This window comes from Gambusia affinis, linkage group LG21, assembly GCF_019740435.1.
Source record: "Gambusia affinis linkage group LG21, SWU_Gaff_1.0, whole genome shotgun sequence".
In the NCBI taxonomy this organism is placed as follows: domain Eukaryota; kingdom Metazoa; phylum Chordata; class Actinopteri; order Cyprinodontiformes; family Poeciliidae; genus Gambusia; species Gambusia affinis.
In genome coordinates, this window is record NC_057888.1 from 10,087,509 (window position 1) to 10,102,184 (window position 14,676).

Genomic DNA, 14,676 nt, shown 5'->3' on the forward strand with positions numbered 1-14,676 from the left:
AGACATGGCCAAGTGTGGGAACGAAAGAGGCTCTGTTGTCCACTTATCCTCTTATCAATTTTTCACACTCCTCTAGTGATTTAATTTTTTTCCAAAAGAACTACAATTGATAAACCTAGCGAGTTTCTTTCTGTGTTTTTGGAGACTTTTTTGGCAATGACACTGCAGCTCAGCCGAATTAATAAATGAATGAATTAAATTCTGGGTTAAGATTTATGTTTACAAATTGAACTGATGTCTTTGTCTTCATTGAATGCAGAGTCAGGGAGGCGGGGGCTCTGCTGACTAAACCTGTCGTCGTGTCTCCCCCGCCCTGGCTCCAGTTTCACAAAGGAAAACTCCCACTGAAAAGTCAGTTTGCCATTTCCTTTGTGCACCTTTCCGAGCAAACAAACGGGAAGCCACTGATGAGAGGTCCACTATTTGCAGAAAACTGGGCAACACTGGTGAACAGAGACAAAGCAGAGAAATTGAAATGAATGTGAACTGCCTGACAAGCTTTATTCTGCTGCATTGAGACAACGGCATAAACATCACACTGACTGCTGCCTCATTTGTCTGCCTGGTGTTTGTCACCACCTGGAAATGAGCCAGAGGCGACAAATCTCCAGGATCAAATTTGCTGTTTTTTGTTTTTTTTTTGTTGTTGTTTTGTTTTTTTTTAAAAACCAACAATGTCTGGTTCAGAGTTTGAAGATTTTAATTTTGTTTAAATATTTTAGGATGTTCTAACCTTCAGCACAGAATTTAGCACTTACAGCATTATAATGCCAGGACACCCGAGACTAGATAGTGTCACTGCAGAGCCACAAACTACACAAGAGAAACTAGAGGGGAGTGTAGTGAATTCTTCATGATTCATTACATGATTCATTGAACCAGTGACAAGAAGAGGCTGAGGAAAAGCTCCAGTGGCCTGCAGACTCATGAACTTGTTTTAACTATAACCTTCTGTCTATTTTGGTAAAATTTTAATCAGAGAAACCACAGTGATGAATGTAGAAGGAAAAGTACAGATGTTTAACAATGTTTGAAAAATCTCATACTTTCAGGCATGGTTGACATCTCCTGACCGCAGATGAGAGTTGAAATGTAAGTAGACGGGTAAATGGAAAGCTTTGCTTTGTGGCATCTCTGTCTTAATCACAACAGATCTGAGTAGCACCAGCATTACTGCACATAAAACTCCAATCTGTTGATCCAGCTCCAACTCAATCCAACAATCACTCCTGAACATGGTGCCAAGGTATTTAAACTCCTCCAAGAATGATGTCTAGTCATGTACTCCACATATTTCCTCCGTTGTGGAAGAAAACATAGGGGCAAAGCAACAACAACAGCAGAAAATGAGCTATGGTGAGATGACACAAGAGATGTAAATTTAACACTTTGGCCTTTATGCATAATGCTAAGTGTGGCAAGAAAAACAAATGAATCAACATTATTGTTATTATTTTTTGCAAAAAATATTTGAAGATGTTCTGTAGAATTTGATTATAATGTTTATACAGTCCATGTTAACTATAAGGACCGAAATGGCATTCTTCTTTTGCACTTTGACAACTCCTCTGGACATTATTTTAATTGCATCCAGTGTGCTTTTTCAAGAAGGTACTTGAATGTTGCTTGCATTTTAAATATTAATTATGTTACAATCATGTCTTCATTCAGGAAAGTTAAAGGCAACAATTTCAACTGTTTTGTAAGACGAGGTAATGGCAAATATGAACCTTCAGAATGTGCAACTTTGACTGCAACTTTTCAAAAGAGTGTCACAAAACTGGGGTAGTATTTTAGCCGACAACAATCACAAAAAAACATTGCAACATCCTGGACGGAGCAAATGAAAGCTTTTCACTCTGATGGGACATAATGTGAAAAAAATAAATACTTTTACAAGGCACTGTAAACAAGGAGCCATTCTGCAGGCTAAACACTTTTTTTTACTGACTGTAAACGGTGAAGTCCCCTTTACAGTGGCAGAAGCATACGCAGCATGACGCAGGCTTTGGAGTCTCACTAAATGCCAGCCTTGTCAGCCCGCTTCAAATTAAACTCATCTGATCGAACTCCTCATGCCTCATTAGGTTGTTTCAGCATGCTGACACGTACTGACGGGTTAACAGTAGAAAGGTTCATTCAGCATGGGAAAGGCAAGACACCCGCAAGCCTAATTTGAAAGCTGCCTTTCGAAAACCTTGAGGAAGAGTTTATATAAATCACAGCAAGCAAATTAAGTCCTGACAGGGCAGAGCAGCATAGAGCATGCAAATACTCTGGAAAATGTCAAATCATAGTTTCAGTTACAAGGCGGATTAGGCAAATATTTCGGTTTCTTTGAATTTTAAACAAACTCCGACTGGGCAGAACTTCAAGCTTCATTCGGAAACATCGCCTCCTAGCTGTTTTGTTCTTTTAAACAGAGCGACAGCTGTGAAACAAAGGGAGAATGTGGGGCAGAGGGGAGGATAAGGAAGTAGATGAAGGACATGAAACCTGGTGCCAACTGTGATAAAGGCCTTTGTGGAATGCCAAGTGAAGCTGTAGGAGGAAAGTGAGGGTGGGGCATAGGAGGAACTGCAGCAAGGCGTGGAGGGTGTAAAAATATCATTGTTGGCTCAGACTGAAGGAAGCCTCTGGTGAAGTTGCATCATTTTCTGAGGGGGTGAGACCAATGTAATGCAGGAGAAAGCAAAGATTATTTTCATTAACTTAGCATCTTTATTCAGTCTAAAAACCAGGAGATGAATGGCAATAACCAATAAAGGAAAAAAGGCTAATTCTATTTGCCATCCTCTAAAAGTGGAAAATTAACTTTTGAGATCACTTCAGGAGGAATGTATTGAGAAGACAGCGAGATCACATTCAATTTCTGTGGCTATAAAACAGCTGACAGCTTTGAGTTTCTGCTTTATGATGTGCACCACTAAAAGCAACTCTTTGCAGTGAGGACAAAGCGTATGCATGTTGAATACGTTATCAAAATTGAGTTTGACTTTTAATAGTTCCTCTTTTTTAAAAGAGCCATTAAAAAGTGCAACAGTTTAAAAAAAATCAGCATATTGAGTTAAAGATCTAGAAATGAAAATGGAGCAAATGCAGTGTTAAACTGTGGCGTTGCTTCCAGGAGGGATACATTTGTCTTGTTATATTTATGTCTATGCAATTTAGAATATTAGCATTAAATCTATTATTTGCAAGAATATCGCTAAAATGTGCAGTGCGCCCATTTCGAGTATTGATTGCATAACCCTAAGAGAACAGACACAAGGACAAAATTGTCTGGACGATTCGAGGTCTTTTCACCTCTCCCAGTTTTGTGAACCTTTGACCTGCCAATTATAATTTTACACAAAAGAAGAACACTAAAATATTTGTTCCTAAGCTTCATGTCCCAAGTGTTTATTAGCTATTTACAGTAGGATCAAAGGCAGCAGCATTGCATACAAAAAAGCAGCCATTGTCTTATTAGTACCCTTTATTTGCCATTGGCACAATGGCAGCATTGCAAAAACAGCAGTGTGCTGACAAGAGAATGTTGATGATTCTTAAAATTTTCAAATCCATCTGTGTTACATGACAGAGATTTAAAGCTCAAAAGGTCAGCGAAACACCCACACACTGTTTTCCGTCTTCCTGTTATCTATGGAAAGTCTTGCTCTCTCCCACCATTTCAGTCTGAAGAAACCACAGATATGTCTTAACATTATTCCGATTACCAGCACATCCTCATTGTACAAATAACCAGATCTTTACAGTTACGCTTACAGCACTGAGTGACATGCTGGAGTGAAAGCTACCAGTTAGAATTTTTGAAATAGCTGAGGATCATGTGTTTTTATTGGAATTCTTTCAAAGAGGCATCCAAGTGATATCTGAAAATGAAGGTAGTAGGTCAATAGTTACTGCATGTGATCTCCAGGAAATACATGCATTTGCTTACAATGACTCATAATCATTCTCTCTGGGTGATTCAGTGACTACACCTCAGATGTGAACTCACACAGAGGAGGGCGATGAAGGCTTCTGATGAAACTATTGCTTACATGTCACATTCACAACAGTAATTTCCTGAAAAGCCTTAGTGGGTCTATTTTGAAATTCAGCTCGGCAGGTTTTGACTTGAATGAGTTGCTCAGAGAGCAGGTCAGTCCAGGTAGTGCTGACTGATTTGAGTGAACAGCATTTTAGTTTAAGCCCAGAGAGATACTCAGTCTGTTCAACATCAACATTTACTACAATGCCAGTTCAAAAGATTAGCAAGTGAAAAAAAAGATAATTTTCAGCAGAGATGGTTGAAATTTGAGCAAAATTTGGCACCACATGCCGACAGGAAAAAGTAAAATAAAAAAGAAAATATAACTGGGCAAAAAAAACCAAAAAAAAACAGACTACATTTTTTATTTTTTCATGAAGAAGAATTCAAAAGAGCATTTGTTCTCAGACACTGCAAGTCTTGAGGGAATATGAAGTATTTTTGACGAGTCTCAACTTGTACTCATCCGTCCAAAAATCAAAACTATTGCTAAACTAATCTAAATGCGGTTCAACTCTTTTTTTTTTTTTTTTTTTTAAATCAGGAATCAGACCTGAAGGTATGCTCTTTTCTGCCATTCTCAATACTAAAAAAAAAAAAGTCTGGGCAATGTCTGGCTAACCGTTTTTAAAAAAAAAAAAAAAAAAAAGCAAAAGACAGAAGCCAGGATGGAGTTAGAGGGTGGACAATCAGGCAGGGGCTGTTCTCTCTCTAGTCTGGCATGCTCTACCCTATGGAGAGATGCTCTAATAAACTCAACCTCAACAAGGTCTGTTTCCATGGCAGATGTCGCCACGGCTATCATTTAATTGCTCCACTCAACAAAGCTCAACATCAAGAGCTTCGGTTTAACGGGGATAAGAGGGAACGAGGCCATCTTAGGTTGCGTCTGCTCCTGCTGTGAGGCTGGCTGTCTGCTCAAGCGTCGCTTGGTGGGCACGGCGCCCTGAGCTCAGCTGCCGAGCGGCTGCCAAGGGGCTTGTATGCAACTAAGCCTGGTGTGCCACCTGGGCATGAGCCGTTAGACCGGGACAAAGTTAACACAGGGAGGGGCTGAGAATGTCAGCAACAGTTTTCATACTTCAGCGCTAGGATCACACGTGTTTTGTTTGGAGTTTGTGTGGCAAACCAAACCAAAGAAGTGCATAAGCAGGTGAAAATTACCATTCATCTTTTGTCAAATGAAATTCGACATTAATTTTGTATTCACTTTCAGACTTTTAGTAATTCCAAAGTCTTAAAGGATATTTCAATTTAGTTCTGCTTCATTATACGCTACTTTGTCTTGATCTATCAAATAAAACACAGATAATTTACACTTAAGTTTGGGTTTGTAACATGAGAAAATGTGTAAAATATAAAAGGGGCGCAGCACGAATACTCATGGAAGAGACCATCATCAATGAAAATCAGAAAAAAATGTGCGTTTCTAACAAAAACAAGTTGGAGAAAAAAATGAATAACTTCATAACTAATGGGAAACCACAACTAGAGTCATATCAGTCATATGTTTTAAATTTAATAATTAAATTAAATAACTGATGCAAATAAATGGAACCGTCTGATTTTGATGATCTCTTCCTTACGGGGGCCTCCGCTTCATGCTCCTTTTACTTGGTAATTGCAGCACTGCCACATGGTTGCCATGTGGGCTGTTATTACCTCTGCACTGTCATTAGCTCTGAAACAAGTTAAAGACCACAGAGAGCTGCAGCTCATAGGGAATACAATGAAAACGTGTGTCGTCACATTTCCTGTAATAACAGTTAAATCACAGGCAGCAAGTCAACCCGCTCCTCTGGTTGGCACCCTGTCGTCACGGGAACGACATCTAAAAGAATCATCACATTAAAACTAGCAAGACAAAGTGAACTATCCTCATCCTCTTTTGTTTTGTTATATATATATATATATATTTTATAATGTAGGCACCGTATTTGGAGTAGCCAGGACTTTGATTTGGCAGATATGAGATGACAAATGATGTTCACTTACCCCCACTGAGCAGCTTCATAACCAGCCACAGTTCATCCTTCACAACAAAAGATGTGTAGTAAGACACAATGTTGGGGTGGTGGCACTGGCTCATGGCCTGAATCTCTTTCTGTTAGAGGAAACACAAAGAAATCCATGTTAAAAATACCCCATAAATAATCCGAAATGTCTTGGCATAAGATGGTCATCATTCCGTTATTTACATTTTTAAATCAGAGACAATCCTTAATCTGAACATTTCTCACAGTGTGCAGAAAATGACACTATGTAATCGGGGCAGTATGCTAATATATGTCTGAAAATAAAATACAGGGAAAAAAAAAAAACAGAGCAGATGCAGAAACTTTCATTTGTACACTGTAAGACTACTGCAAGAAAGAAATAAACCAAATCCCGAAAGCTTCTGCTTTTCTTTAATGTGATGTTTGGAATTGATGTGACATCAGCAAGCAAAAGAAACCTGCTATGTCACTGCAATGCACAGCTATGCAGAGGCATAAAAAACACTGCCAGCACTTAGCTCTTTAAACAGATTTAAAGCTTTGTTATCGCCTGTATTGCTACGTGGGTTGTGTGTGTCCCTGTGTGTGTGTGTCTGCCTGGAAAGCAGCAGAGCTGAGGTAATGCTGGCATAGCCGACTAATTCATCACTTTACCACCAAACCAAAAGTTGTTCACAGAGAGACGAGCTTCCTTCGAGACAGAAAATACAGCCGACTTTAGGCAGTAGGATCACTGATTTGAAGAGGTTTGTTTTTTTTGTGTGTGTACTGGAATACTTAGACATGATGGATCTCATGGCTAAAGAAAAAAAAAACACAGGTGGTGAAATCAGATGGTTTAAAAACCCTGTTCATTGTAACGCCACTATAACAACAGACAGAACTGGTGTAACTGAGCTAGGTATGCAGACCACTTGCACTAAAACAAAGATTTTACTATCCTTGAGCTAATTTTAGACTAATCTGGTGGCATGCTTAACATCAATGTTCATTTGAAAGACCCATTAGTCTCCGGCCTTTAACTTCTGGGTGACATGTTGAGATGCTGCTTTGATTTTTACAGTACGTTTTACTCAAGTTGCCTATCTATTTTCTAAAGTGTACCAGATCCTCCATCAGCAAAAACAAACAACGTGATGCTGCGACTCCTGTGTTTCACTTTCTATTCTCTAAATAAAAATCAAGTTCAAAACCTTTTTAAAGTGCAGTACCACCGGCCATGTATATAACATAACACTAACTTTATTAATGAGTAAATATGTTTTGGTATTACTGATAGATCCATGCAACTCTGGAAAGTTACCACATTTTTCTTAATTTCAGAATTTATATATATATGTGTATATATATATATATATATATATATATATATATATATATATATATATATATATATATATATATATATATATGGTGGTGGATAAACAACAGAGGAAAGCCGTTGTGGTGGATGTGGCAATACCAAGTGACTGCAACATCAGGAAAAAGGAGCATGAGAAACTAGAGAAATACCAGGGCCTAAGGGAGGAACTGGAGAGGGCCTGGAAGGTGAAGACCACAGTGGTGCCTGTGGTCATCGGGACCCTCGGGGCAGTCACCCCCAAACTGGACCAGTGGCTACAACAGATCCCAGGAACAACATCAGACATCTCAGTCCAGAAATGTGCAGTCCTAGGCACAGCCAAGATACTGCGCAGAACCCTCAAGCTCCCAGGCCTCTGGTAGAGGACCCGAGCTAAGAGGAAGAAGAATCACCACCCGCGGTGGGTGAGAAGGGAATTTTTTTTTTTTTTTTTTTATGTGTGTGTAAAATAATTAATTTAACATAACCGGTGCACCGAAGGTCTGAGAGGCATTTTAATTCTCAAGCTAAGCAGACTTGTTAAAGACATCAGTCAATAGATGTCTCTGAAAAAAAAAAACTGCATGTAATCAAAGTCAGATACTCCATCAGCATAAATGCTTAGCTTACACATTGTGCATTAGCTGCAGAGCGGTTCTGCTGCAGAGTCATCACTACTGAAGCTGTGGCTCTCAGTCTGGCACTTCAATGAGGAATCCCTTCAGCAGGATAACTTCATGATTCAGAGTACATTTAGCATAAAAAAGTGCTACAAGTTAGAGCAAGACAAAATAAGGTTGAGTACAAACTGAACATTTCTCTCTTAAATCTTCCTGACCTCTCGGTCTACCTCGCACACAGCTGTAAAGTGACAGTTGTGTGAGGAGATGAACCTGTAAAAATAAAATATGCAATAACAAGGCAAAGTTTCTTATCTTTTTACATATACACTGAGAATGGGACAAATTCTTTCTAAATAAAACTAATTTCTTTTGAAACAATTGTGGAAATAATACTTTCAATCAAAATATCCTACATTATAATATGATGTTTTGGCATTGTATTAAAACTAAAATGTTTTATTACAATAACGCATGTTCCCACACATTTTATCAGTGTTTTTATGCAGCTTTTGTTTTATGAGTAGGCGCTGCAACAACTGCTCTGAATACTAACCCAGGCATTCCCAGCAGTTGTTATTCCCCCTTTATCTAACTTTGAAAGTAGACCAGACACACCTCTCTGTCTCTGCACACAAAGACGTCCACACCGCAAACAGTTTTCTTATCTTTTGATTAAATTATGAACTTAAAGTCATTCATTAACCTGTGTAATCTGATGTGCTGTGAAGGCCATTAGGACAAAGTAAAATGACCAACTGTGTCCCACTTTTGGTGTCAATCTAGACACAAAAACGTATTTTTAAAGAAAAACAGAATATTTGATTCCATTAAATTCTTTATATCATTTTTATTTTGTGCGTTTTAAAATAAAAAGTTAAATCATCATCTTTAGACCTAAGAAACTAGTGATCAGACCTGAAATCTGGGTGTAGCAATGGACTCAGAACTTTCAGAGACACATAACGATAATTACCAAATCAGCCTTCAATCACCTGAAAAATATTTTCAAGATCTCAACCATATGTTGAATCAGTGTCTTCACAGGTCTTCATGAGAACTCAGACAACTGCTTTTTTGTTGTTTTATTTACCTTCTAATCAAGTTATGCGTTTTCAGTTGCCTTGTTGCTGAAAATTTGTTATCCACAAAAGTGTTTTGTTTTAAACTTGTAGAAAACCATTATTGGGATATTACAAACATTTTTATTTAATTAATTTGTATTATTTCATCCTTTGTTTATTACATAAACCTTCCTCCTCTATATTTCCGTAGCATTTATTTTATTATTGTGCTTCTTCTTGTATGTTTATTTTTATGACCGATCACCTGACTGCTACGATATCAATGACTTCAACAAGAAAAATCGTCGTTTCCAGTAGTTGAGAAAGTGACAGGTCATGCTAAAAGTCAGCCCCTGCCTAATCTTTCTCAATAAGCTCCTGACATCTATCCTACACAGAAACACTACTCACTGTTAATATTTTTATAGCCAAAATTCCAGTTCTGAGCTGAAGGTACAAATGCAAGAAAACAATCAGCTTTTACAATAGTGTTAGCAGAGCTGAATGTGTGTGAGATGTGTTTATTTTCATAAACAGAACTGAAACTGACCGATTGGTGCAACATCGTGTTGTGTACGATAACAGAGCAGCAGCCTTTGAACCAGTTTAACCTAAAAAAAAAAATAAATCTTCCCACTTCTATTTTTCGACAGCAGAGCTCTTTAGATCTATTAAAAAGCTGCCACGTCTGAGAACTTTGAAAGTGAGCGGAAAATAAATGACCTATTGTAGCAAACTGAATAGAGTGCAGGGTCACAAACTGGTGCTACAGAACCATAGAGATGGCACACACACAGAGAGGCCTCTATAGAAGCAGTATTACATCACCTCTGGTTACTCAGAGTGCCTCACATCCACTATGACTCAATCCCTCTGCAGCTTCCACACAAGGACACACACAAAAACTATGTGGAAATGAAGAGGGTGCTGTACTGCAAAATATTTCAATATGTACTGACAATATATAAACATATAACTATAAACAAAACTGATTATTTGAGAGTCTAACCATTCTGAAGATAGCCCAGTGGTTTTTAAATGATAATAAAAAGAATCACTGATTAAAAATAGGAACACAGTGTTGCTTTTCTGTCCATCATTTAAACAAAGCGTGAGAGCGATGCAATATAAAGCCATGCTGTTAACCAACCACAGATTGACTGCCAGTAATAAAGCCCCTGACCACTACGGTTGCTGGTAGAACATTGAAGAGCGTCAGACTTGAGGACAACATGTGTGCCTGCAACACGGGCGCCCGCTTGGCGCCAGCAGTTGGATTTCTTCCCGGTTAAGCGAGTGCTCTCAGCATCAGGAAAACCAAATGACCAGAATAAACACTCAAGTAGAACTGGCAATTCTGGTTGGCATTGTGTCAGCAGATTTGGCCCTTCAGACAAACTTTAAACATCAATGCTAAATCATCAGTAGTCTAGGCAACCTCTGACTCAGATTAGTGATTCAAAGAGTGCCTGATTTGCTTCCGCTTTGCGTTCAAATGGAGAAACAATTTTTTATACTTGGACAATAATAAGGACTTGGAGAGTAAAATTGTAATTAAGGGCAATATTTTACTCTGTATCCCTAATACTCAAGTGCAACTTTAATGCTGACTAGTCATTTTATGAGAACTGAGACTTGTTCAGATTAAACAACCACTTTCACTTTTAATTATTCACCCTCCGATATCACTTTTTTTTTTTTTCTTACATTTTATCTAATAAATCATTTTCCTTTTTTTGGAAAAAACTGAAAACAGTGACTTGCAGTCGACGTCCTGTCAACACCCAAGTTGTGAATCTCTGCATATCCACCAGACAAAGAATTGAACAGTTCGCTCTGAATTGTTCAAAGTTTTGAATATTGTTTTAGAATTTAACCTGCTTTAAATTTCAGCACAACTTTTTTCCTGGCCTGTCTGCCATGTCCCGTGATCTTCGTGACGCCGTTTGTTCACTAATGTTCTCTAAAAAAAACATCTCAAGCTTTCAGAGAAAAGCTGGACTTGTATCAAATTAAAATAACACATAATTGGACTGACGTAGCTGAGTTTTGAAGGTAAACAGTTGCACTTTGTATTTACTGACATCAAAGCACATGACACTTCTGAGATGTTAATCTGGGTTCAGAAACTTTAAACACATGTGTCCTTTTGTTCAACTTCAAAATTGTCCATTGCTCTGTGTTGGTTTATTACATAAAATCCAACAAAATACATTGAAACTTGTGATTTTAACATGATTGAAAGTATAAAAGTTTTGCCGAGCACCATAAATGCAAGAGAATATTTAAATATTGCCACCTTACATTTTAAAAGAAGTGCCCATAATATCTGCTCTACTCCATCCCTCCAGAGCACTAGCCTGGTATATTATCATACAAGGGGAAAAACTACAAAAGTAAACCCAGAGAAATGATGTACTATTGCTTCTCTACCATCAAAGATTTTCAGAAACGTGGCTAAATACCTGAAAGCTCTGGCAAAAAACTTTCTGCAGCCTACTTTAAAGCAGAGTTCTTGGAAGGGACAATCTGGCTTCAATTTCGTGCATCCTCGCCTTTTAAGTGGGCACCCAGCGCACTTTGGAGCTGTGGGAGGAAAACCACAAGCAGGAAATCCGATCGCGCAGTACTCCATGTGACCTCCTCCACCGAGAATCTGGGAGCAACATTCCCCTGATTCATTCTGCAGGATTCAAGGGGGTGGGGAAGGGTTTAGTGTTGCCGGTGAGTACTGAGCAGCCTGGCTGCCGGTTTTCTCGGGCCATGATCTTCGAAGGATGCGTGTAGGCTTACACAATATTTATTTCCTGTGAGATCCCATCTCGGATTTCTGGTAGAGTACCTGGAAGGGCTGTAAACGCACATTACTCATCCTTCTCTGAAAGAGAAGGGTAAATCTAACTTCTACTAAATTATAATACCTCAAACCGGACCTACTTCAATCACAGCATCATATTTTGACACTCATAAGTGATAAAAAGATTGATTTTGAATAGAAAAGACTCTTTTGAGCCAACACGGTTTGACAAATACAGATGAAACCACTTGCTGTTCATGAACCGGAGCCACAAACAAGCATCCGATTATTTTGAAGTGCAAAAGAATGTTTATGAATTGGGACATAATGTCACTCCCTCTGGAGCCAAGTCAGCCACATGTCGTTCAGTAAAATATGCATTTACCTGCAGTGCAACACTGGTTGAAACTGTCTGACATGAAGACGCTGCTGTGAGAGGCTGCTCCCACAGCTTGCTGTCTGTAAGAGGAGCCCCACTTTTAGGGAACAACTGGAATAGTGTCTAAAGTGACAGGATCGATTGGAGGCATGCCCAGAGAAAGTGAGTAATGAGAAGCAGGGGTAGAATAAATTCCACACACATACAACAAATACAGATTTCTTAAACTAAATCTAAAACTACAATTGGACTTAAGAAAAAGAACCAACTTACCAGGAGTTCATCCATACTGGTCTGGCACTTTTCTAGGTTGATGCGTTTGATGGCAACCTTCTCCTTTCGGGGTGTACAGTAGGCTGCCTGGACCACTGCTGTGGCTCCACTCCCTGGGGGAAAAAAACAAACAAACAAACAAATTCTTCACTTAATTTTATTCCAGCTGAGACTTGACAAGATCCAGACCACAGTAAGACGCGCTTATGCTTCTAATGAGGCTTTTTTTCTGTTGTCGGGGAAATTGGTGTTAGGTGTTTGAGCCCTAGAATCCCCCTTTGCTTCATTGTCTCAAACTAATTTCTCTCCAAAAAACAAAAAACAATTGTTTGCAACCTCTGTCTTTAAACTCAAACATCACCACTAAGGTGGCAAACTAGGGAAAGGTGGGTAAAGTTAGAAAAGTATATAGAAGCAAAGGATGACACTAGAATACAACGCTTCATTGAGTAAATAAGGTTAAAACTTGTAACGCACTGGAGGCACTGATGATCCTTTTTAATTCATGCAGTCAGTAAGTGCATTCCTTATCAGACTACATATTTATGCATGATCTCTCCTAAAAACAGTATCACTGCAACATTGAACCAAAGTGATATCTAGTAGCTTCATAAAGTTATTATTACATTTCAATTAAAGATTGTGGCCAATAACAGGAGCTCCTTCAGTTAATTCAACAGGATGCACCACTCTATAATCCTCCAGCCCAAGTCCAAAAGTATCACAAAAGGGAGACCTTAATGTCATTTTGCTAACATGCACCAGTTTTATTCATTTAATGAAGCGTAATTTCTACTTGCATCTCAGTCAAATCTCTACATCCCAGATGGATGATTAAACTAAAATACTGCAACATCATTAATAAAGTATTCCAATGTGGCTCAATTTGAGTCAACAATAAGATACCATTGTTGACTCAATGGTATCTACAACAAAATAGCTGATAAGGAAAAGAATCAAGGAGGTCAGACCTCAACCTGATTGTACTGCTGTGGTGAGATCTTTAGAGAGCTGTGTAGAAATGAATGTCTGAAAATCTTGAACAAAAAAAAAAGGTGATGCAAGTAGGAGTTAGGTCAAAAATCCTCCACGTTATGGTGAAAGATTGATGAAGTTAAACAGAAAAGTGATCATGGAGAGTTACTGCTGCAAAGCAAAGGATGACAACATTATTTGAAGGAAGCTTTTTGTAAATCCTACAAGATCGGGCTCTTCGGTTTGGAGCGCCGTCTGATAAGAGTTAAAAGCTGATAAAACCCTCTGCAGGAGAGGCATGCCTGTTGTTTCTGCATCGTGTGAGGTCAGTTAACTTCCCCCTCACGGCTCTTATTTTACACCATGAGCTTAAGGCTATTTTCACTGGATCTCTGGTAGAAATGTGCTGGGAGGCTTCCTTCCCTGTCAGAGTAAGCTTTTCCTAACTTCATAACTGCGACAGCCAAACATTTACAAAGTGCTCATTGTTTGAAGGATTTAATTGGTCCAAAAATGGAGTGAGGTTTAAAACAGGAGTTTAAAAAAAAAAAAAGCTTGCAGATCTTAATGAAATAATAAAGCTGTCCCTGTAGATATGTACCATTTTAATCCAGCTTCTTTTAATCAAATGAAATATGTCTTCAGGCAATAAGTCAGCATAGTGGGAAAAAAAAGAAAAGAGGCTGTTATTTAAAGAATAAATAAATGAAAGGCAGGGGGTAAAAAGAAATGCTTGCTGATTCAAATAATCTAATAAAACAGCAATTTCCTTAGAAGATCCAAATACTAAGCATCATTTATTTATCCCTAACAACATCTGAAAAATGCAAGGCCTATTTCCTAAGATCACAATGGTCTATTCTCCTGATTCTGTCTGGCCGGCATTCAACAGGATTGTCAAGATAAGCTAATGGGCTGAAAATTTATCTCCCATCTTCAGCACCTTTAGCCAGGACCAACACCAAACGAGTACCTGGAGACGGGCTGCTGATGGGGCAGAACCACAGTGAGCCCGTTTCCCTGTAGCACCGGTTGTAAAAATCCTTTACAACAATGAATTGGAATGCTGGGCTTAAAGGGCTATGAATAGTCAAGCCAAACTCCTGAAATCAGTGCTCATTGTCGCAGCTGTTGCATTTGTTGCGTGGTTGATCTGAATTTCATGTGTGTGTGTTTGCTTGTGCAGGCGAAAG

At 38.7% G+C, this 14,676-nt stretch overlaps 1 protein-coding gene across 3 annotated transcripts in view; it reads right to left on the bottom strand.

The window, feature by feature from the left end:
* oxsr1b (oxidative stress responsive kinase 1b) overlaps positions 1 to 14,676 on the bottom strand; it is a 49,153-nt gene that overhangs the window by 17,656 nt on the left and 16,821 nt on the right. For all 3 annotated transcript variants that reach the window (XM_044105396.1, XM_044105395.1, XM_044105394.1), the window contains 2 exons: positions 12,509 to 12,621; positions 6,032 to 6,140 (listed from right to left, as the gene is read on the bottom strand). In XM_044105396.1, the coding sequence (XP_043961331.1) occupies positions 6,032 to 6,140; positions 12,509 to 12,621 (222 nt within the window). The remainder of the gene's footprint in view (positions 1 to 6,031; positions 6,141 to 12,508; positions 12,622 to 14,676) is intronic.